Raw genomic sequence first — 22501 nt, forward strand, 5'->3', positions numbered from 1 at the left:
TGTGCTTCGGTTTTTCTCATTTTCATTAAAACAATTTTTTAAAATTTATTTCTACAGACACTATGGTGACTTAAGTTCTCATTTTTATTTTTTAATCCCCTGGATTTACCAGGATTAAGTTGTCATTTTTAAAATGGGGCCATGACTGTTTACCTCACAGGATCATTGTGATAACAGAGGCAGTGTACAGAAGAAGGAATGGTGGCACCTAGTAGGTGCATAATCAATAAAGTCAGTTACTCCTCCCCAACTGTAAGTGTCAGAGTCTATTACTCCATATCCTAAGGTCTAATACAGGTCCTGGCTCAGCAAATGTTTAATTAATCGATAAAGGACAGATTTGTATGTTTGATGGAAGGTCCAATCCACTTGCTGTATGCAGGGTTGAAGCCAAATCCGTGGCTCCATTAGCAAGTGCTAAAGCTCCTGCAGGTCAGCCAGAGCCACCACAGCAGGTTCTCATTAAGTCTTTGCTGGCAGGACTTTCCTGCATTCATGTTCCTTCTGTACTCATTAGAACGCCCGTGTAAGCTGAGACCTACTGGTCCCTCACAGCCCGTGGAAACTGAAAGGCAGAGTGGCACAAACCTTGCAGTTAGAGAATCACGGTGTCAAATCCTTCCTTTTGCCACTTTATTAGCTACGCAACTTGGCCGTGTTAATTTCACTCCTTTCCCCCCACCCCCACCCCCCCCCATTTGTTTTTTGTTTTTTTGGAGACAGGGTCTTGCTCTGTCACCCATGCTGGACTGCAGTGGCAATCATGGCTTATTGCAGCCTCAACCTCCTGGGCTCAAGCCATCCTCCCACCTCAGACTCCTGAGTGGCTGGGACTAAAGGTGTGTGCCACCACACCCAGCTAGTTTTGTATCTTTTGTAGAGATAGAGTTTTGCCATGTTGCCAAGGCTGGTCTTGAACTCTTGAACTCCAGCAATCCACCCTCCTTGGCCTCCCAAAGTGTTGGGATTACAGGCATGAGCCACAGTCCCTCCTAACCCCCTACCCCTGTTTTTTTTTTTGAGACAAAAAAAGAGATGGGGTTTTGCCATGTTGCCCAGGCTGGTCTTGCTCTGTCACCTAGACTGGAGTGCAGTAGCATAATCACAGCTCACTGTAGCCTTGACCTCCCAAGCTCAAGTGATCCTCCCACCTCAGCCTTTCACATAGCTGGGACTATAGGTGCACCATCACACCTGGCTAATTTTTAATCTTTTTCTAGAGACAGGGTCTCAATATGTTGCTCAGGCTGGTCTTGAACTCTTGGGCTCAAGCAATCCTCCTGCCTCCGCCCTTCAGTGTTGGGATTACAGATATGAACCACCATGCCCGGCCCCATTTCACCCCTTTGAACCAGTTTCTAATTTTAAGATGGGGTTACCAGGGTTCCAAGTATAATAAGGGACAGTGCCTGTTCCCCACAAATGCTGAGTTCCCGCCCTTTGCTCACAGAATTCTTTCCCCCTGAAATTCCTCTTCCTACTAAATTCGGCATCGTTTAAGGCCCAGCCCAAGGATGCTGATTAAGATCTCTGCCTTAGGAGGTTGCGGTGAGCTGAGATTGCCTCCTCCAGACGTCAGCCTAGGCAACAAGAGTGAAACTCCATCTCAAAAAAAACAAAAAACAAAAAACAACTCTGCCTTAAACAGTCCAAGAATCAGGCATTTTCTAACTTCTTTCCACTGACGTTGTAAGTAAGGAAGACACAGTATATGGAGTTTGTTTTTTATTTAGACATGGAATTTTCCTTTTCATATAACTTATCTAATTAAAATATTCATCTCGGTAGTTACCACAAAAAAGTAACATAGAAAATTGTATTTACATTTTGGGACCAAAATACAAATGAAGAGCAGGATGACACCTTGCTCCTTTCCCTCCCGCTTCCCAGAAAGAAAAAGCCCCAAAGAAACTGCTCAGTACACCAAGGATCACAAAAGGGTAATTTGTAATTTGGTGATTTGTATGTAGTGTAGCACAGAAAAAAAATTGCACAAGTTTTTCCATAAATGAGACCAAAGGTTCAAATTCATCCTGTGTCAGGTTCAAATTCATCCTGTGTCTGCTCTGCAGCCATTTTAGTAAGCTGGGCAAGGAGGTCATTTAGAAATTGGGTTTTTCCTCTTTCCCCTGACTCTTCGCACCAAGTCACATCCCTGATGTAGATATTCTTGGGGGAGGGGAAAACATCTGGCTCTATGCAAACAGGGCTCATCAAAAATCTTTATGTGCCAAAATGGATACTGACATTGCTATGAACAAATCTGTTTTTTCTTCCCTCCCTGCCTAAAGACTCCTAATAAGGGAAATTAAATCATACACAACTGAATCTAAGATATGAAAAACTAGTTTCAATGACAAAGACTTGAACACACAGTTAAGAGATAAATTCAAGGTGGCAGACACCTAGAAAAAGCTATTCTAGGCAGCAGACATCTGGCACCTGACCCAAATGTTCATTTTGTTTCAGTTAAGAGGCTTCCTAATATTAGATTTGTGGGCAGGCTAGGGATAGGGGTGGTGGGCAGGCTAGGGATAGGGGTGGAATGGTGGTACAAGTAACCAAGAGAAGTAAAGTAATGCTTTACCCATTCAAAAATATAGCAAATTAAAACACAGTAACGTTTGTGTCCTGTCATAATAGGCACCCTGCACAGCAATACACACTGAACAATGTCGAGTTTCTGCTGAATAGACTTCCTACGTTGCTCTGGAATTCGAAGTTGGCCTAATTGAGGTCTCCAGTTACAGAAAACACTGGCTCTGTATCCTGGGCTTTGAGAAAACTTGTCAGGCTGTCACACTTACCATCCCTTCAGTCTGTTTGTCAGGTTCCTTAAGGACGCATATCTCAAATGTATGGCATCTACCTCTACCTGGGTCACAACCAAGTGGGTTTCTACTAGATCGGCATTCCTTGACAGCCAACAAGGGAGCTGACACTGCCCTCCTAAGTTCTGATCTTGCTCCTGTTCAACTGGAACTTGATGGATCCCATGTGGTTTCCCCCATCCTGACGCTGTGGCTCAGACACTCTCCCTAAGCTGGTCCTTCCCTCCAAATCCTGCCTTAAACACACTCAGAAGGTAGAAAACACTTCAGCGGCAAAGTCCTCTTCCCAAGCCAACAGTTGTGTTCTTCCAATCACATGATCTTACCTTTTCAATAAAAGGCAAAACAAACCAACTTCCAACATAGCATTACAGCCTTTAAAACCATTCACTTCTCATAGTGATTCACAGAGAACAAGAGATTAAAGTGCTGGCTTTTAAATGTCTAAAGTTGCATTCAGGGCTACAAAAAGCCCTGCCGTGTGTGTTTTTCCTTCATGGTGTTGAGGGGAAGGAAAGATAGGGAAGGGCAGTGGGGAGAAACCCTAAAATTTTCAATCAGAAACTGGAAATTGTAAAAGTGGGAGGTGGGGAGTTCTGTGCAATTCAGCCTCCCAAGGTTCTGCATCCTCTAGTGAGCCTCAAAGAAAAAAAAAAAACAAAAAGGTGGGGACTCGCAAAAAGGATGAGGGAAAGGCTCCAGACCTACAGAGCACCTCCCTTAATAAATACCAGTTAGTGAGTAAGAAAGAGATGCACCTGCACAGGAATGCACAGCAACACTGGGGAGGGCCTGAGGTGGAGTCCGCCGAGCACCCTGTTGCCCCACTGAGGCTCCCTTGGGGACAGGCGGTCTAGTGCTCATTCCTTGCCCTACGTGCAGCAGGTACTGTGCAGGCTCTGGAGATGCCCAGTCCTCTGTCTGGACCAGAGTCCACACAGAGCTGAGCTGGGGCAGGAGACTGGCTTTCACTAGGCTTTCATCTGATTTTAATAAGGACCTGGAGGATAAAAGGCTAAATGTGTGGTAGAGGACAAAAAACAAAAACAAACCTGGGGGATAATATAAATACAATCTGGGGGCAATATTTATTAATTAAAACTATGTCTTATAGTTTACAAAGATGCTAATGAACAAAAAAAGTATAATTGACCTTTAAAATCCTCAGTGAGACAGAGGCTTCACATCTTCTTCAGAATTCTAAAGTGTGCTCCAGGCAGGGAGGCGGGGCTGTGGCACGCAGGTTCCCAGGGGCAGCACCTGCAGACTGCAGGACTCGGAGACCAAAAGGATCCACAAAGCAAGACTCCAGTCTCCTGTAGAATTCCACTCCCCAACCCCCACTGTCCTTGTATTCCTGCCTCCCCAGATTCCATTTCCAAGGCAAGTCCTCAGTTTATCGTCGGGAGAATCTGTTCTTGAAAGCTTTAATTGTCTTGGCCATCATTGGGGCAATTTCTGTGAAAAGAGAAACAAGGCAGCTGTCTCAGATCTGTGGCGGCTTAGACACACCCCCAGTAGTTTACAGTCAAAGCCAGCTCTGCTATTCTTGGCTGTGCACCACCAGGCAGAGATACAAGTAGTAACTATCTCCTCTGTTCACAATGCAATAAAAGCAACAGCACAGAGCAGACACTTTCGGAGGACCTGCCAGGGGCATAACCACCACTCTCTCTAACCACCTGCACCAAGGCTCAGAGAGCCTGGCCAACTTGCCCATGGTTGTACAGTAAGGTACAGAATTACAATTCAATCTCTGTCAGACTTTCTTGTTTTTATTTTTGTAAGGAAAGAGTCTCACTCTGTCACCCTGGCTAGGGTGCACTGGCACAATCACAGCACACTGTAGCCTCTACCTCCTAGACTCCAGAGTAGCTGAGACTACAGGAGTGTGCCACCATGCCTGGCTAATTTTTTTTATTTTCTGTAGAGTCAGGGTCTCACTATGTTGCTCAGGCTGGTCTCAATCTCCTGGGCTCAAGCACCCTCCTACCCCAGCCTCCCAAAGTGCTGGGATTACAGGTGTGTGTGAACCACTGTGCCCCGGCCCTTGCCAGACTCTAAAGGCCATACTCAGTCATAACTTAACTTTGCCTCACAAATAGCCAAACCAGTAAACAGCACGTCTACCCCCAATCTGTCCAGTGTAGAAACAGGTCTAAGGTGGCTATGCAAGTACTACCTAAGGAAGGCCAGCCTGCCTCCTGAATGGTTCATCTGAGCATAGCTGTAGCTCAAGCCAGCTCTCCCACCCTCCCATGGGCCCTGCAATTAATACAGAATAAGACTTAAGTTAGGACATCCCCTTAGGATACTGGGGATAGTCTATGGTAATAAAGTTAACAAAATACAAAATAGACGCAACTAGATATAAAGAATAAATATTTGGAAGACCCGGCCAGGCATGGTGGTTCACGCTTGTAATCCCAGGACTTTGGGAGGCTGAGGCGGGCGAATCACAAGGTCAGGAGTTCGAGACCAGCCTGGCCAACATGGTGAAACCCCGTCTCTACTAAAAATACAAAAAATTAGCTGGGCATAGTGGCAGGCACCTGTAATCCCAGCTACTTGGGAGGCTGAGGCAGGAGAATCGCTTGAACCTGGGAGGTGGAGGTTGCAGTGAGCCGAGATCACGCCACTGTACTCCAGCCCAGGCGACAGAGTGAGACTCTGTCTCCAAAAAAAAAAAAAAAAAATTGGAAGACCCAATTAGATATAAAGAATAAATATTTGGAAGCTAGAGTTATAAGACTATAGAAAAACAGTAAGAGGGCCTGTCATTTAGCTGTTAATATTAGTAATTATGAACACTGTGGTATTGCCTAGAGAAGTCAGTTTACATTTAGGTGAAAAAAGAAGAGTGCCAAAATGGTCATTCACAATGATATTTATTTATTTAGAGACAGTGTCTCACTCTGTCATCCAGGCTGGAGGGCAGTGGCACAATCCCGGCTCACTGCAACCTCTGCCTCCCAGGTTCAAGCAATTCTCCTGTCTCAGCCACCCGAGTACCTGAGATTAAGGCACGTGCCACCATGGTGGGCTAATTTTTCTATTTTTAATAGAGACAGGGACCATGCCTGGCCAGATACTATTTTCTACTTTCACTTTTTTTTTTTTTTTTTTTTCTCCAGAGACAGGGTCGGCCTGGCACGGTGGCTCACGCCTGTAATCCCAGCACTTGGGAGGCCGAGGCAGGCAGATCGCGAGGTCAGGAGATCGAGACCATCTTGGCTAACATGGTGAAACCCCGTCTCTACTAAAAAATAGAAAAAATTAGGTGGGCATGGTGGCGGGCACCTGTAGTCCTAGCTACTTGGGAGGCTGAGGCAGGAGAATGGCATGAACCTGGAAGGCAGAGCTTGCAGTGAGCTGAGATCGTGCCACTGCACTCCAGCCTGGGTGACAGAGCGAGACTCCATCTCAAAAAATCCTCCCACCTCAGTCTCCTGAGTAGCTGGGACTACAGGTGTGTACCACTATGCCCTATTTTTTAATTTTTTGTAGAGGGTCTCATTATGTTGTCCAGGCTGGTCTTGAACTCCTGGATTCAAGGGATCCTCCTGCCTCAGCCTGCCAAAGTGCTGGGATTATAGGCATGAGCCACTGCACCCAGACTCACTATAATTATTTAAGAGATATAATGCACTATGGACAAAGCAGGGGGAAGGAGGGACTGACATTCAGACCAGCTATATGCAAGGCATCATGCACACGCAACATGCAGTCCACAGAATGTAATACAGTGAATAATGACATTGAGAGTTAAAAACTAGTGCTGAAATAATATTTGAGCAGGAACTCCAAGTTACTTACTCTTCACAGTGGGTTTCCTAGGATCATAGGAAACAGTGCTGCTGACCACTGGTGCCAAGTGGGCACTGCTGGTGCTTGGGCCATCATAGGCCGGCTCCTCAGGGCTGGGGTTAAAGCTGTTGCTACTGGCGGAAGCATGGCTGCTTCCCGTGGGGTACGGGGCTGGCTTGATCCTGCAACACAGGACAACACTGGTTAGGCATGAGCACAAGAAATCTGCCCTGAGCATGAACAGCCTGAAGCTGGCCTGTGTGAGGATGACTCACCCTGTTTGTGGCTTTGACCAGTGGACCCTATCACCCTGGATTCTGGTGGTGGCTCAGAAATGTCTCCATTATCCTTTCAGAATAAATGATAATCTCAACTAACTTTTCACTGTTTTGGTATAAATCTGTATTTTGAAAAGACTAATGTGGCTTAGACAAAATAACAATCATTGCAGAAATGTGTTTTTTGTTTAGATGGGAAAAGGGAAAGCATAAGGGAATGTTTCCCATAAGCCAGGCTTTGCTCTCCATTTAATCTTGACTACCCTAGGGCAGGGGTAATTATCACCTTGCACTGCAGTCCAAGAAGCGGAGGCTGAGGGAGGTGAGGGAAGTGCTGAGCTGATGAGGTCTGCCTCCAGAGCCCACAGTCTGCACTGCCTCACTTTCACCAAAAGCAATTTGCTTCCTGCCGCTATGGCTACCTCTAAGGGTTGATAGCACACAAAAGCCAGGTAAGAACACAGATCTTACTTGATTTTCTCAGGGACAGCTGCTCCTCCCGTTCCAAACTTTTCCTGCCTCCTCCGGACGTCACGAGGTGGCTTGGCCACAGAGTTGACAAAGGCCATCTTTGCTTGTCGGCCTGTGGAATTATGGAGATGAACATCTGCCTTCTTGAGCAGAGATGCTACTGTTATTTAAATAATCCACGGGCTTTTTGAGTGCCCTGAAACCCCACTTGTAGGGTAGAATGGGCGGTGGCAGAAGAAAATACCCACTCTGCTACCTGATGTTAGGGGCAAGCAGTCCTACACCAGCCAAGCCCACCAACACCCTGCTATTGACCAGAACACTCATCCTGCCAGTTCTCCCCCAGCTCTCCCGTCTCTGTTACCTTTGGGCTTATTGGCATGTGCGAACTGGATATTCTTTGTTAGTACTCGTAGCCGCTGCTCTCGGGCGTCCTGAAGCCGCAGGTACATCTCTCGCCACGACTCATACTCTTCGGGTCTTTCTTCCTTAAAGTCTCGGTGACAATGAACTTTCCATAATTGATCTGTTTCTTCAATTAATACCTGAAACCAGAACCAGGACATCATTTGTGTACAAGCACTTTTCCATATTATTATTTTTTTTTTTTTTTGAGACAGAGTCTTGCTCTGTCACGTAGACTGCAGTGCAGTGGTGCAATTTTGGTTCACTGCAACCCTTGCCTCCTGGGTTCAAGCAATTCTCATGCCTCAGCCTCCCAAGTAGCCAGGACTACAGGTGCTTACCACCACGCCCAGCTAATTTTTTATATTTTCAGTAGAGACGGGGTTTTGCCATGTTGTCCAGGCTGGTCTCGAACTCCTGACCTCAGATAATCCGCCCACCTTGGCCTCCCAGAGTGCTGGGATTACAGGCGTGTGTCACCATGCCCAGCCCCGTATCTTTTTCTGATTATTTAATTACCTAGGAGTGACCAGTTTCCCAAAAATTTTTTGGTCTTCATCTTAGTAGTATGTTAAAATACCACAATTCTAGGAAAAAAATAACTCACTAAATTTTAAAAATGCGAAGTGTGAGGCACTATGCTAGTTGCTTTTGGTGGCTGTGACAGAATATCACAAAAATTTGTGTAAGATCAGTCTTTTCCCTTAGAAAATCAGCAAAGGGTAGAATTGCGATCAAGTCAAATCAGGTACTTCCCAACACTACGCTGAACTGTGATGGCAAAGGGGCAACCTAAGAAGGATGTTAAGTTATTGGCCAGGCGCGTTGGCTCATGCCTGTAATCCCAGCACTTCAGGAGGCCAAGAGTCTGAGAGTCCATCTCTCTAAAAAATAAAAATATTAGCCAGGTGTGGTGGTATGTGCCTACAGTCCCAGCTACTTGGGAGGATCACTTAAGCCCAGGAGTTCAAGGATGCAGTAAGCCATGATTAGGCCTCTGTAATGCAGTCGAAGCAACAGAGGTAGACCCTGTTTCTAAAACAAAAACAAAAACAAACAAAAAAAAATGGTGTTAGGTCATAAAACTTTCAGAATTAAAGAGAGACAGCTGATGCAATCAAATGTGTATACCCTACATCCTAAGGAGGATTCTGGATAAATCTTGATGTCTCTTAAGAGACATCCAGCCAATCACCAGATGTCAGAGTGTCAACACAAAGTGCTTTCCCCGCCCTGGGTCCCAGCTACTCTGCTGCCAGAATTCTCCCTTTACCTTCATGACTAGGCAAGCTCAAGGGAGATGTTAAGTGTTTTTCTTCTCCCTTTGAATCCCACCCTGATCCTAGCCCAAGAGGCCCACTTAAGGTGCCAGGAGCAAGTGCTAATAACATGCTTGTTTAAAGGCCCAGTGGCAAACCAAATATATCCAGAACAATGCTCTGACCACTGATCTGCCCTTCAGCCACAGCGGAATCACAGGGACAAAGCTATTTCTGGAGGTACAAGCCAGAAAACTGCCCTCTTCCCACCCAAACAGAATACTCACATGATTGTATTCCTCTATGCGATACAGCTGATCAGGTGTACACCTCTCCAAAACGGGTTCAAGAACAGAGTATGGGACTCCTCCCACTTCAAAGATTGCTGCAGAGAAACCAAAGGTGAAGACACTGAGTAGCAGCCAAGCCACCCAGTGATAAGGTCCAAGTGCTACAATGTGCTTGAGAGCTAGAGAGAAGCGTGTGACTTACAATCGATGTTGTTTTTAAGTACTCGGATGCATTGCTGGTGCAAGGTCATCATTTTAGGGAGATAGGCACACTTGGAACCAGAATACACCTGCATCTTGGAATTCATTCTGCGCCCAGTAAATCCAGCTTCTTCTTCTTCCTGGGGTGAAGAGAACGCTATAGGGCAAGAAAAATACAAAAGGCCCTAAGTGATCCAGTGAAAACTCTCCTTCTACCCCCTTCAGCCTCCTACTTCCCTTTCCCAATGGCAATCCACGCTACAGATTTTTGTAGATCCTTCCAGAGAATTTAAAAATAAGCTCCTGTAATCCCAGCACTTTAGGAGGCCAAGGCAGACGAATCATCTGAGGTCAAGAGTTCGAGATCAGCCTGCCCAACATGCACCTGTAGTCCCAGCTACTCAGGAGGCTGAGGCAGAGGAATTGCTTGAACCTAGGAGGTGGAGGCTGCAGTGAGCCAAGATGGAGCTACTGCACTCCAGCCTGAGCAACACAGCAAGACTCTCAACAGCAACAACAAAAAAAAGCAAATGTATCTTATTCCTTTTAAGCCAATTAAACAATTAATAACATACTCACTACATACATTGCTTTTTTTCATTTGCCACATCTGAGAGATCATTCCATGTCAGTGCATAGACTTTCCACATTTTTTTTTTTACTGTGGCATAGGATGCCACTGTGTAGATGAACCATGATTTATCTGTTAGTCTCCTGCTGACAGACCCTTATGTGGCTTCTACTTCTTTTGCTATGAAAATTAGACATTTTTTTCTTTCAGACAAAAATCCTATGTAACACATAGGATAAAGGGCTGCTAATAACAGCAGCAGCAATTTACTGAACAATTACTATGTGATAAACCCAGAGCAAAAAGGCATCACTTCTGAATTCATTAAACTGAGCCCTATGGGGCAGATACCATTATAACTCCCATTTACACAATATATACAACTAAGGTCCAAAGAAATTAAGATATTTCTCAAGGTCATATAACTTGCAGAAACCAGAGTTGGGATTCAAACCCAAGCCATCAAACTTCAGAGTCTATGCACTTAGGAAATGCATCAAAAATCTGATGTTATGGTGATAGTTTGTTTGTTTTTGAAACAGTCTTGCTCTGTCACCCAAGCTAGAGTGCAGTGATGCAACCATAGCTCACTGCAGCCTTGAACTCCTGGGCTCAAGTGATACTCCCACCTCAGCCTACCGAGTACCTGGGATGTGCCACCATGGCTGGCTACTTTTTTTCTCTTGTAGAGACAGCATCTTGCTGTGTTGACCAGGGTGGTCTAGAACTCTTTTTTTTTGAAATAGAGTTTCCCTCTTGTCGCCCAGGCTTGAGTGCAATGGCATAATCTCGGCCCACTGCAACCTCCACCTCCCAGGTTCAAGCAATTCTCCTGCCTCAGCCTCCGGAGTAGCTGGGATTACAGGCACGCACCACCATGCCTGGCTAATTTTTGTATTTTTAGTAGAGACAGGGTTTCACCATGTTGGCCAGGCTGATCTCGAACTTCTTACCTAAGGTGATCTGCCCGCCTCGGCCTCCCAAAGTGCTGGGATTACAGGAGTGAGCCACCACGCCTGGTTGGTTTAGAACCCTTGGCCACAAGCAATCCTCTTACCTCGGCCTCCCAAAGTGTTGGAATTATAGGTGTGAGCCACTGTACCCTGCCTTGAATGAATTTTTAAATCTTTTTCCCATTAAGAAAAAGAAGATATAGAAAATTACCTTTTCGCTTTGGCTGGAAGGAAGATATCAGCTCGAGGGAAGGCAGTGGACGGTAATTGGCCTGTATCGCAGGTAACGGGAGGTCTGGCAACACCGGCAACACATCAGGCACCTGCAGGGGACAGACCCATGGGTGGAGAGTCAGTGAGTACGAGTACAGCTCTCTTTCCTACAGTCTATTCCCGGGAGCATTAACTGGACATCTTGCACAGGAAGATCCAGGTTGGAGGGGCCACAGTCATGTCTGACACCACCTCAGTCAGGAAATAAATACAGATGAGCCCATCACAAGAGAATAATGCAGAAAATTCTTATTTGCGGTACCATATACCCTGACAACCAGTGAAGCCCAGAGGAAATTACTGCACACTGAAATTCAACATGCCCCCCAAAAGCAAGCTAAGGAAAACAGTGGCAGGGCAATCCTCTGAGCTCTGCAGGGCCAGGTGCTCTGGGTGGGAAGCCACCAAGGGGCTGAAGGGGTTACCTTTCTCAGCTTGGCTAAATCAGCTCCAGCCGGCTTCTCTGACTTGATTTTGTTCACCTTGGGTAATTTCTGAACTGAGTCCAAGTTTTTACCAGTGCTTTTAGAGTCATTTTTTTTAAGTCCTTTATCTCCAAGTGCTGTGGCTGAAGTTTTCACAATCTTTTTCTTTTTCTTCCGGGGCTGGTCATAGCTGAGGTAGGATTCGAAAGACATGGTTGGCTGCTCGAATTCATCCTCCATATCTGTCTCCTCAACTTTAGGGAGGGAGCCCAGTGACTTTCTATCCGAATTAGTTTTGACTTTCCCTTCTGGAGTCTTTAGGTTGTTAGAACCCTTCTCTTTTACCTTGGGCAACAGGTCTCCTGCTCCTTTTCCTGTTTCAAAGCTGTCCAGACCTTGCTTGCTTTTGTCCAATTTGGCTTTCTCTGGGTCTCTGTGCTTTGGCTTTTTCAGGTGGTTGTCTGAAGTGGCCTCTGAGGGAGGCAAACACTTCTTCTTCAGGCTGCTGCCCTCTCTGTCCTTCTCTTTCTTTACACCACTAGAGGGCGGTTTCTCCCTTGCACTGTCCCCTGAGGGTGGCCTTCGGTTCTCCTCTTTGGAGAGGGCCTTGTGTGATTTCTCTCTGCTCACCACAGAGGCCTTCTCATCACTCTTGGCATCCACGGGGCGTCTGTCCTTGTGGGAAGATTTGTGCTCCTTGTTTTGACTCACAACCCCTTTCCCATGGGGTTCACCCAGGTGTCGTTCTTGGCTGGCCCCCAGTCTGTCCTGAAAGGCATTGCTGTGGCCTTTCCCAGGCTTCTGGTGTGAAACAATGGGCTCCTGGTCCTCCTCCAGGGATCTGTAGTGGTCGACGTACATCTGATGAGGACTGGTACAAGATGGAGGGGATTGAACATGGCCATAATCAGAAGACTCAGGGTCTGAAGAGTAAGTTGGTGACATTCTGTGACACCTCTTTCTCTCGTCTCTCCTCTCATGACCGTGAGACACTTTGTGAGGTCTCTCGAGCTCCGAGAGTTTCCTATGTTTCTTCTGCCTGTGGTCAGGGCTATAGGATCGGCTCCCCGTGGCTTTCCAGGTTTCTTGGTAGTCCCCCTCCATCTCCTCCTCCTTCTGCAGGGCATCCCGAGGGCGCTTTCGGGAATTGCTCTTCTCAAAGTCCTGTTCATCAGGCTCAGCATTTCTAAAATAAAAGAAAAAGCAGACAAAGTAGGTCTAAATCTTGCTTCTTGAGGGACAAAGTCACAGAATCTGAACTCACCAAAGAAGTGAAGATGCAGAGTTAGAAACAACAAGGTCTTAAGAAGAAGATAAGTAGGTTATGCTTAAAGATACTCAAATCTTAAAACTGGGAAAACCCAAATGAGAAATGGTGAGTTTAACCACAAGATGCAAAGATCAAATATCTCATATACATGAAAACGTGGAGATTTATTAAAACATGGGGACATGTTTAATTTGTTATATAAAATGGGGGCTGCTCATTATTTATCTAGTTCACAACTTAAAAAAATGCCATTTAAGGAGCAGTTAGAAAGAAACATACCAGGCCAGGGGCGGTGGCTCACGCCTGTAATCCCAGCACTTTGGGAGGCTGAGGCGGGCAGATCATGAGGTCAGGAGATCAAAACCATCCTATCCTGGCTAATACGGCAAAACCCTGTCTCTACTAAAAATACAAAAAATTAGCCGGGCGTGGTGGCGGGTGCCTGTGGTCCCAGCTACTCAGGAGGCTGAGGCAGGAGAATGGCGTGAACCCGGGAGGTGGAGCTTGCAGTGAGCCGAGATCACGCCACTGCACTCCAGCCTGGGCAACAGAGCGAGACTCTGTCTCAAAAAAAAAAAAAGAAATAAAAAAAGAAACGTACCAAAATGTTCATAACGTTTGTCTTTGTGTGATAGAAATAGGAAATTTTGATTTCTATTTTTAATATTTTCTAATATTCTACAATGATCATAGATTACTTTTTATAATTGAGACAAAACAATTTCAGAAGGCAAAAGAGAAATAATAAAGAAAACCTTTTCTATCTGTAAATTTAACCATGAAATTGAACAAACCTAAAGAGAAACGTTCTTACCGTTCCACAGGAACCAGCTTCTTCCACTGGGCCACTAGGTCCCTGGCAAAGCTTCCAACATGCTCGTGTTTTCGCAAGCTATTTACTGTTTTCCCAACCCCAGTCTCCTAAAATTTGACAAAGTAATTGTTAGAGGGGTCTGGAACTAGGCTAACGTTTTTCTAAAGAAATAAGGCTTTCTACTTTGAGAAACTCAACAAGCAATACTTCCTTCCTACAACATACCCTGCAAATCTTAACACTAAATTACTTTGTGTCTATGCCCCAAATCTCTAATGACACACAGTAGCAAAGCGTACCAAGTTCAGAACTTTAATAACAAGAGTGATTAGGGCAGGTGTTAGGCACTAAGATAAGAGCTTTGCATACAGTTCTGAATCAGTCTTTACAATAACTCTGTGAAGCAGGAATCAGACCCATTTTACATAGGAACAGCCTAAAGTCATAGAACTCAGATTTGAATCTGGGACTAGATGATGCCAAAGTCAATGTTCTTTTAATTCTAATTTTGAAATAAAGTCACATAACAATATTCACCATTTTAACTGAAGTACATAATTCAGTGGTTTCCAGAACATTCACAATATTGTATAACCATTATAACCATCTAATTCCAGAACATTTACATTACCCTAAAAAGAAATCCTGTTCCTCCCAATTCTCCTAGCCCCTGGCAACCACTAATCTACTTTCTGTCTATGGATTTGCCTATTCTGGACATTTCATATAAATGGAATCAGACAATATATGGCCTTTTGTGTCTGGTTTCTTTCACTTCCAAAGCCCATACTTGTAACCTTATTCTACACACTCTCCAGTGAGAAGGGAATGGGATATCATTATATAATATTTAAAGTCACACAGTTCTTACCGCAAGAATGTCTACTGTAATAGGCAGGGTGGAGAGTTTCTTCAAATATTTCAATAGCTGCAGAGAAGAAAACATTAATTTCAATAGTCATATTCACTTTAACAAGAATATCTGATTATTAAGTGCTTAGTGCTAACCATTTACAGTAATGAGTATAAGTATTATGCCTATTTACAGTAATAAGTAATATCCCTATTTTACAAGTATGAAAATAGGCTCATAAAAGTTATGTTTCTTGTCCCAAGATGCAAGTGGGGCAAGATTCACTCAGGTCTGTGGCTTTAGATTCCCTGCTTTCAACCACTGTGCTACACCAAGGGGAAATAAGATGTAGAGAAGAGAATCAAAACTTACCAACTCTGATAAAAGCCATCAACAACTATCATTTTTGCCCTAGTTTTGATAGAATTTATGAGAAAGGTACCAATTTTAGGGGAATTACCCATGGACCTGGCACAGAGGAAGTAAAAGGGAGAAAAGGCCTCTACAGGAAAAGACCATCATGTTTCCAGAAGGGCCACAGTGTTTAACAGAATTGTTTTCTTCTACATAAGTGTAAAGCCAAGAGCAATTTCAAGTTGCCAGAATCAGAGCTTTGATGTTAACGGTGGACACAAAATGCCTGGGTAGATCAGAAAAGTGATCTGGGTTTGACCACATTTCCTTCCTATAGTTCCTAAAACTAGGTCAAAATCAGTACAGCAGAGCTGTTAAGATGGAGTTCTGGAGTCAGAGACAGGCTTGACAGTCTGGCTTTGTCACTCCTTGATGGGTGATCTTGAATAAGTCAAAAACCTCCCCAAACTTCAGTTACTTCATCTGCAAAATAGGAACTTGGTCCTGTCTCTACTCCACAAAACTCTGAGGATTCAGAGACAAACCATGTGCAGTCCTTAGTCATAGTGTCTAGAACACTATGAAAGCTCACTAAATACTTATCATTTCATTCATCGACTGACAGCTTTCAGCGTTCTGCCCTTGATCTTCAACCAGTTATTCCTCAGCCAATTCCTACTTGCTCTAACAAAAGTTATGACTGGCCAAACCTTTCTCTAGGAAATGTCTACGTGTATCTAAACATACTTACCATACAAGGAGTGCTTCAAAATACAAGTAGTTTAAAATAGATAACTGTGGTTACCTTTGCATTTAAATATTATATAACAAGATCTGCTCTTTTACCATGTGTGGCCCAGACTATAATTGGTATGCCATATTGCTATTAGGTGGAGTAACAAGTCTGTTTTTCTGGTCATTCTACTTCAATCATTACTTAACATGGTCACCAGACAGAGCAATTGGATCACAAGTGATAATCTTGAGATCAAGTAAGAGGCCAAGTGGCATATCTAGGGAGTTTCACCTTCATAGTTGAGTGAAAATTATCCCCCACTTCAAATCCTATCACCATCATCCAACTCAGGAAAAATTTTGTGTTTCTTGCCACCCAAGCTATGGGTGCAAAGACTAATGCCAATTCCTTCACTTAAAGGAAAATTTTAAATCACTGAAAAGGTCAAAAACAAGTGGTTCTCTCATAATGCCATTCCTTGGAAGGGGTAGGTTGGGAATATTCACATACCATCTACTGTGTGTCAGCTACTACACTAAGCTCTTACACGTTACCTCATTTCATTCCCACTAACCAACTCTATAAAGTGGATGTTATTCTCCCCATTTTACAGATATTGCAACTGAACCCAATCAGGTTAGGTAACTTGCTTAACAAGCTGGAAAGTCAAATGTGTCTACTACAGTTAAGTAAAGCCAGGAGAAGCATCCAACATCAGAACACTGTCCTTAGGAAATGAAAATAGAGCGGCAGCACATATACTTCTTAGCATACTTGCAAGAAAGCAGAAAAACTCCTCCTGTGATGTCATTAGACAGTTCAGAACCCACATAGTAAAGGAGGTCACCAAGGGGACAAAGGTGTCCCAGGACCTCTACAAAGCCAACATATAAGGATGAGGCTGGAAGTCACTATGGGTGTGTTTATCTCAAAGCCTAGCACTAACTGGAAGAACAAATCCTGTCTTTCTGCTTTACTTTGGGTTATTAGGGGTGATTTAAAAGCAGACAAAACTAAAACCCTCAAGATTTTCAGACTCATTTAGTCTAACACAAGAGAAAAAAGGACTTCACAACCCCTCTATTTTCAGTAAATTTCAAGAAAGAACAAAGCAATAACAAGGCAAAGGCACATTGGGCATCCTCAGGTGGATCGAAACTTGCTGTTATCAAACAAGGTACCAACTGTAGAGCTTGTAAGAACTGGTAACAGGCAACTGAGAAATATCAAACATTTGCAGGGTACATGTTGAGGCATCTCAGTTGTCCCCTGTACAATCCTTCAACCCAAAAAAGCAAAAAATATTTTTAATGTCACCTGCCATCAAAATGTTCTTGGTAGCTTTCACAGTGAAAATGTAACACAGGACAAGGACCTTTTTTTTTTTTTTTTGGAGATGGAGTTTTGCTCTTGTTGTCCAGGCTGGAGTGCAATGGTGCCATCTCGGCTCACTGCAACCTCCGCCTCCTGGGTTCAAGAGATTCTCCTGTCTCAGCCTCCCAAGTAGCTGGGATTACAGGCACCACCACCATGACCAACAAATTTTTGTATTTTTAGTAGAGATGGGGTTTCATCATGTTGGCCAGGCTGGTCTCGAACTCTTGACCTCAGATGATCCGCCCCCCTTGGCCTCCCAAAGTGCTGTGATTACAAGCGTGAGCCACTGCGCCCGGCCAACTGTGTGTGTGTGGTTTTTTTTTTTTTTTTTTGAGACGGAGTTTCGCTCTTGTTGCTCAGGCTGGAGTGCAATGGCGCGATCTCAGCTCGCTGCAACCTCTGCCTCCCAGGTTCGAGTGTTCTCCTGCCTCAGCCTCCCGAGCAGCTGGGATTATAGGCGCCTGCCACCACACCCGGCTAATTTTCGTACTTTTAGTAGAGAAGGGGTTTCACCATGTTGGCCAGGCTGGTCTCGAACTCCTGATCTCAGGTGATCTATTCACCTTGGCCTCCCAAAGTGCTGGGATTACAGGCGTGAGCCACTGCACTCGGCCTAAGGACAGGTAATTTTTATCAGCCATGAACTATGAAACATAAAAACAGAAACCAAGTGGTCCTAGACTGCTGATACCTTCTCCCTCAAGTGAGCCAAGATAACAGATGAAAAAGTGAAAACAGAGTTACAGCAATGTCTAATACCAAAAAATCCATGAACACAGGTGTGGAATCAAACCCTTGGCTAATAATGGTTTGAAAGCAAGATCTGGTTGTAAATTCAACAGGGCTATATAATCATCTTGCAATTTCACATACAACCTGTAGGAGCTTGTTAGGTTACCAGAAGGTTGAGAGGAACAAGGCCAACATGACAGCTTGCAATTTTCCCTCTGCAGTTAACTCATATCTGAATGCTATTATGCCCTTTGCAAAAATGATCTCCCAACATTTTCTCATCTTCATGATGCTCACTTCACAATGCAAAGCTAGAAGTTCAGGGTGATTTTCTATCTAGAAAGAGCCCAAATCCTCAAAAAAAAAAAAAAAAAATCATTAATAGTTCAACTAGGTTGAGGTGGAATAAGCCTTTTCCTAATTTTGTATTTCATGCAAATCAACTAATAGAAAAAATACTTCCAAATGTAAATTCTAGTTAAAAAAAAATGACTGTAGACACTACATAGAACATTTTTATCTGACAGAAATAAAGAACAAATAGTGGGTAGTTATTATATGGCATTGCTTTAAGGTATCAAACTTCAGTCACAGATCTTACAGTGTTCAGGAAAACAAACTAGTACTAAAAAATAATGACCATTTATTAGATGTCCACAAGGGGTTACTGTAAAAAGAAACTTGTAAGTATGCCTGACCACTAGGTACGGTACTGAAGCTGCAACAGAAAACATGGCACAATGAAAGCATTTTAAGTTTTCCCAGATTTGTAACTAAAATGGCTTCCTGAAGAAGTGAATCTTCAAGCTAGGTATGAACGAAGAGCCTTAAAAAGTGGTCTGATGGTGAGAGGCTGTGTACGGCCTTTGGAATTGGAGAAACCCTACCTCCAACAGGCTAGAACAAGGTAAAGAGAAAGTGGCTCTTCTAGAAAAAAAACCCCAAAGAATGACGATTGGTTTTCTGAGCAGTGACTTTCAGCCTGGTACCTTAGCCTTTCAGGTTAGTCCTAGGAAGCAGCAGGTGAGGAAGAGGCTCAGCAGAGCAGCTCCCCCACGGCCCTAGCGCTCCCTCCACGACTTCCTTTTCCACCAGGACTGAGCTCCAACTCCTAGAACTGCCCGCCCCGGCCAGAATGATGACGGAGAATGCCAAACACGTAAGTGCTTTTTCATCATTGTATTTCCACTTAAAAAATCCTGACAGCTGAGTTCAAGACCAGCCTGGCCAAGATGGTGAAACCCTGTCTCTACTAAAAATACAAAAATTAGCCAGGCGTGGTGGCGGGCGCCTACAATAACAGCTACTCGGGAGGCTGAGGCAGACAATTGCCTGAACCCGGGAGACGGAGGTTGCAGTGAGCCGAGATCGCGCCACTGCACTCCAGCCCGGGCGACCACAGCAAGACTCGCCTCAAAAAAAAAAAAAGAAAAAAAAAATCCTGACAACCACCAGACTGTCTCCTGGAGACCAGAGAAGTGAGTGACAGAAAGATGAAAAGGTACAAGAACGCGTTTAACTTAATGTTCAGTTTGTACAATAAACAACAAAAACTAGTTAACTACAATTAAAAATGGTTGTCCATCACTCGAACAACGAGAAACGGTAGCTCTTACCTTCCTATTAATGGCCAAAAGGAAACCTAGCTGCGACTTCCAACCCCGGGCCCCCGCCTCTTTTTCAATTCCAACCTAAGTTTTCAGGAGTCTGCTTAGCTGACGTGAGGCTTTATTCTGTTTTGAAAGGGATTCACTGAGAAAGCGAAGGGTCCACGCTCTGATATGCAGCCGGAGAGTAGTAACCGCGTCTCCGAGAGGCGCGGACCACACCGCGAGTCCAGGCTCCGCAGCGTTCGGGCGCCCGTCTTCTCCTCCCAGCGAACACGCACCCGCCGGGGAGTCCGCGCCGCTCCGCGGGGAGCCGGGCACCAGCGCAGGCACCGGGAGGCCAACGAGGCAGCGGCCAGCGCCCTCCCGCCCCGGGCACGCTCTCCCGCAGGAAACAGCTGGCTCGGGACGCCACGGAGCGCCTCTGGGAGGAAGCGCTAGGCACGCGGTGTCCGCACCGGGCGCGCCCCCATCCCGGGCCCGTGAGGGAGGGGGAGCGGCCGGGGCCCCGCGTCCCGACGCCCGACGCACGGGGTCCCAACGCGCGGGCAGCGGTCAATGGCCGCGAACTTCACGACCCCAACCCCGCGGGGCCTGGCTCAGGGTCCCAGCCCCCGAACCCCGCCGCGCTCGGGCCGCGACCGTTACGGGGCCCTCACCGACCCAACGCCCATCCCGCTACGCGCCGCCCCCTCGCTCACCTTCTTAGGGTCCGGGTTCGCGGCCAGGCGCGCCTGCAGCTTCTCCACAACTTGAAGCGCCGACTCCGCCGCCATCGCTGTCACTGGCGCGGCCTCCTCGCCGGAACTGGGCTCGCGTCGCGTCCTCGGGCCGCAGCTCCGCCCTCCGTGCATCCCCGGCGGAGACGGAAGCGCGCCTGGCCCCTTCCGGGCCTCAGCTGGGGTGTGTGGGGGGCGGCGGGCTGCAGGCTCCGCCCCCAGGGCCCGCTCCCCAGCGCCCACCCGGCGGCCGCGCACTCCTCGCGCCCCGGGCCCAAGTGTGCGCGCTGGGGGCTGGGGGCTGCCCGGGCCGTACGCGCCTCCGCCGCCGGCACCCCCGCTCCCGGTGCTCGCGTGCTGAGCCCAAGCCTGGAAGACCTCTCCAGGGTCTACTTCAAGACGGAATGAGGCCACCGCGCCAGACCCTGGCCTTATAAATGCCAGCGCTTTCTCCCGCCTGGGGCTTAGCCACGGCCTAATCAACACCCTGTCAGGGGTCCCGGGCTGGTGCCCGCGGTAGCAGCCACCCTAGGCTGAGCACACGATGCGTCAGTAGTTAGACTATCTTTTCCAGCCTCAGTACAACCTGATGAAACGAGTTGTATGATCTTCATTTTACAGAAGAGGAAACTGAGGTTCAGGGAGACCGAATTAACCTGCAGATGGCCGCAGGACAGGAAAGAACTGAAAATGGAACCTGAATCTAAGATGTCTAGGACCATTGTGAGCGCACATTTCTGAACAGGTCGAGGAATTGAGGCCCAGAGAAAGGGATTTTTCAAAATCCAAACAGCTTAGTTCCTTCCATGAGGCAATAATAGCCCATGTGTCTTGTTTTCCCCACAAACAGTGTCTGGCACATAGGCACTAAATAAATACTTATTGCATGAATGTATAGATAGATAGATGTTTCCTCTGATGACCTGCCAATGAGCCGTAGGGCTTGATTAGAAGAGCCCAAGATACTATTATTCAGGCCGTCTACTCTCATCCTAAAAGCACTAAGTTTTACCATTACTAATACTACTACTAAAAAGAGCAACTAAATAGTTGCAAACTCACTTAAAGTACCAGCACTGATTACATCTCATTTGATCAGATCAAAGTAGAACCTAATCAGATCTTCAGCAGCAAATTGGCAATGCACCTAGCCTGATCTCTCCCTCAAAGCAGGAAAGCCCAGAGATTCTTCCAGATTCTAGCTCTGGAAGAAAGAAAAACACCTTAAACACAAGTTGTTTCTTCAAATGAGCATTCATTCACTCACTATGCTGAAAAGCCCTCTCTACCATGTCCCTACTCCTCCATTTGGCGCCCCTCCCCCAGTTCCCTAAGCAACTGACCACCTTTTCAGGGTGTAAATGGTCAGTTTATTTATCTGTCTTGCCACTGGGCTGTTTATTTATCAAGTACAGTAACCGACCTGTCCAACTTTGAATCTCTGCCACCTAGCATCATCTAGACCTTATAATCAGCATTGGATATAAAGTCCATACAAGACTAATGACCATCCACTTGGTGCCCTAAGGCTCAATTGAGAGATGTTGTAGAAAAGGCATTGAACTGAGTGTGAGAAAACTTCGATTCTAGTCCCAGCAGTAGCGTCTCCCTCCTCTGCGTAGCAAATACTTTTACATTTTATATTCCTTCCATTTTGAAAATGTACCACTGGTGTAATGGAATACAGACTGATTCTTGAAGCAGAATTGCTGAGTAATTGGCCTGGCACATACTCAGGACACATGAAACATTCTGCAGATGTTATCCAGAGAGAGCTCAATAACCAAAATGAAAAGAAACAATAAGGTTGGGCACAGTGGCTCACGCCTGTAATCCCAGCACTTTGGGGGTCAAGACGGGAGGACTGCTTGAGCCCAGGAGTTTGAGACCAGCCTGGGTAACGTAGTAAGACCCAGCCTCTACAAAAAATACAAAAATTTTAAAATTAGCCTGGCATGGTGGTGCGTGCCTGTGGTCCCAGCTACTTGGGAGGCTGAGTTAGGAGAACCATTTGAGCCCAGGAGATCAAGACTGCAGTGAGCCATGATCGCACCACTGCTCCAGCCTGGGCAACAGAAAAAACAAAACAAAACAAAAAACAAAAAGAAACAATGAATGCTTCTGGGGGATCCTGGAGTGGGTGTGCTGCTCCCAGACAGCCACCCCTATGTCAGCCTGAGTCAGGCTTACCTGCAAAGTACTCTTACATTTGGATATATGACTTTTTTTTTTTTTTGAGACAGAGTCTCACTCTGTTACCCAGGCTGGAGTGCAA

The 22501-nt window shown here is 45.7% G+C and overlaps 1 protein-coding gene across 2 annotated transcripts; it reads right to left on the reverse strand.

The window, feature by feature from the left end:
• Nucleotides 1-1712: 1712 nt before the first annotated feature.
• Nucleotides 1713-20487, reverse strand: ELOA (elongin A). 2 transcript variants are annotated; one of them, XM_004024889.5, is made up of 11 exons: nucleotides 20209-20487; nucleotides 14720-14776; nucleotides 13849-13955; nucleotides 11765-12950; nucleotides 11278-11389; nucleotides 9544-9699; nucleotides 9339-9436; nucleotides 7752-7932; nucleotides 7388-7499; nucleotides 6648-6820; nucleotides 1713-4289 (listed from the first exon to the last, which is right to left on the reverse strand). In XM_004024889.5, the coding sequence occupies exons 1-11, from the start codon at nucleotides 20359-20361 to the stop codon at nucleotides 4228-4230; spliced, it is 2397 nt and encodes a 798-aa protein (XP_004024938.4). In that variant the 5' UTR covers nucleotides 20362-20487; the 3' UTR covers nucleotides 1713-4227. The 2 variants fall into 2 exon arrangements, with proteins under 2 accessions (XP_004024938.4, XP_018868129.4); XM_019012584.4 differs by lacking the exon at nucleotides 20209-20487 and adding an exon at nucleotides 19517-19788.
• Between the last annotated feature and the right edge of the window lie 2014 nt (nucleotides 20488-22501).

The sequence above is a fragment of the Gorilla gorilla genome, chromosome 1 (genome assembly GCF_029281585.2).
Source record: "Gorilla gorilla gorilla isolate KB3781 chromosome 1, NHGRI_mGorGor1-v2.1_pri, whole genome shotgun sequence".
Taxonomy (NCBI): Eukaryota; Metazoa; Chordata; class Mammalia; order Primates; family Hominidae; genus Gorilla; species Gorilla gorilla.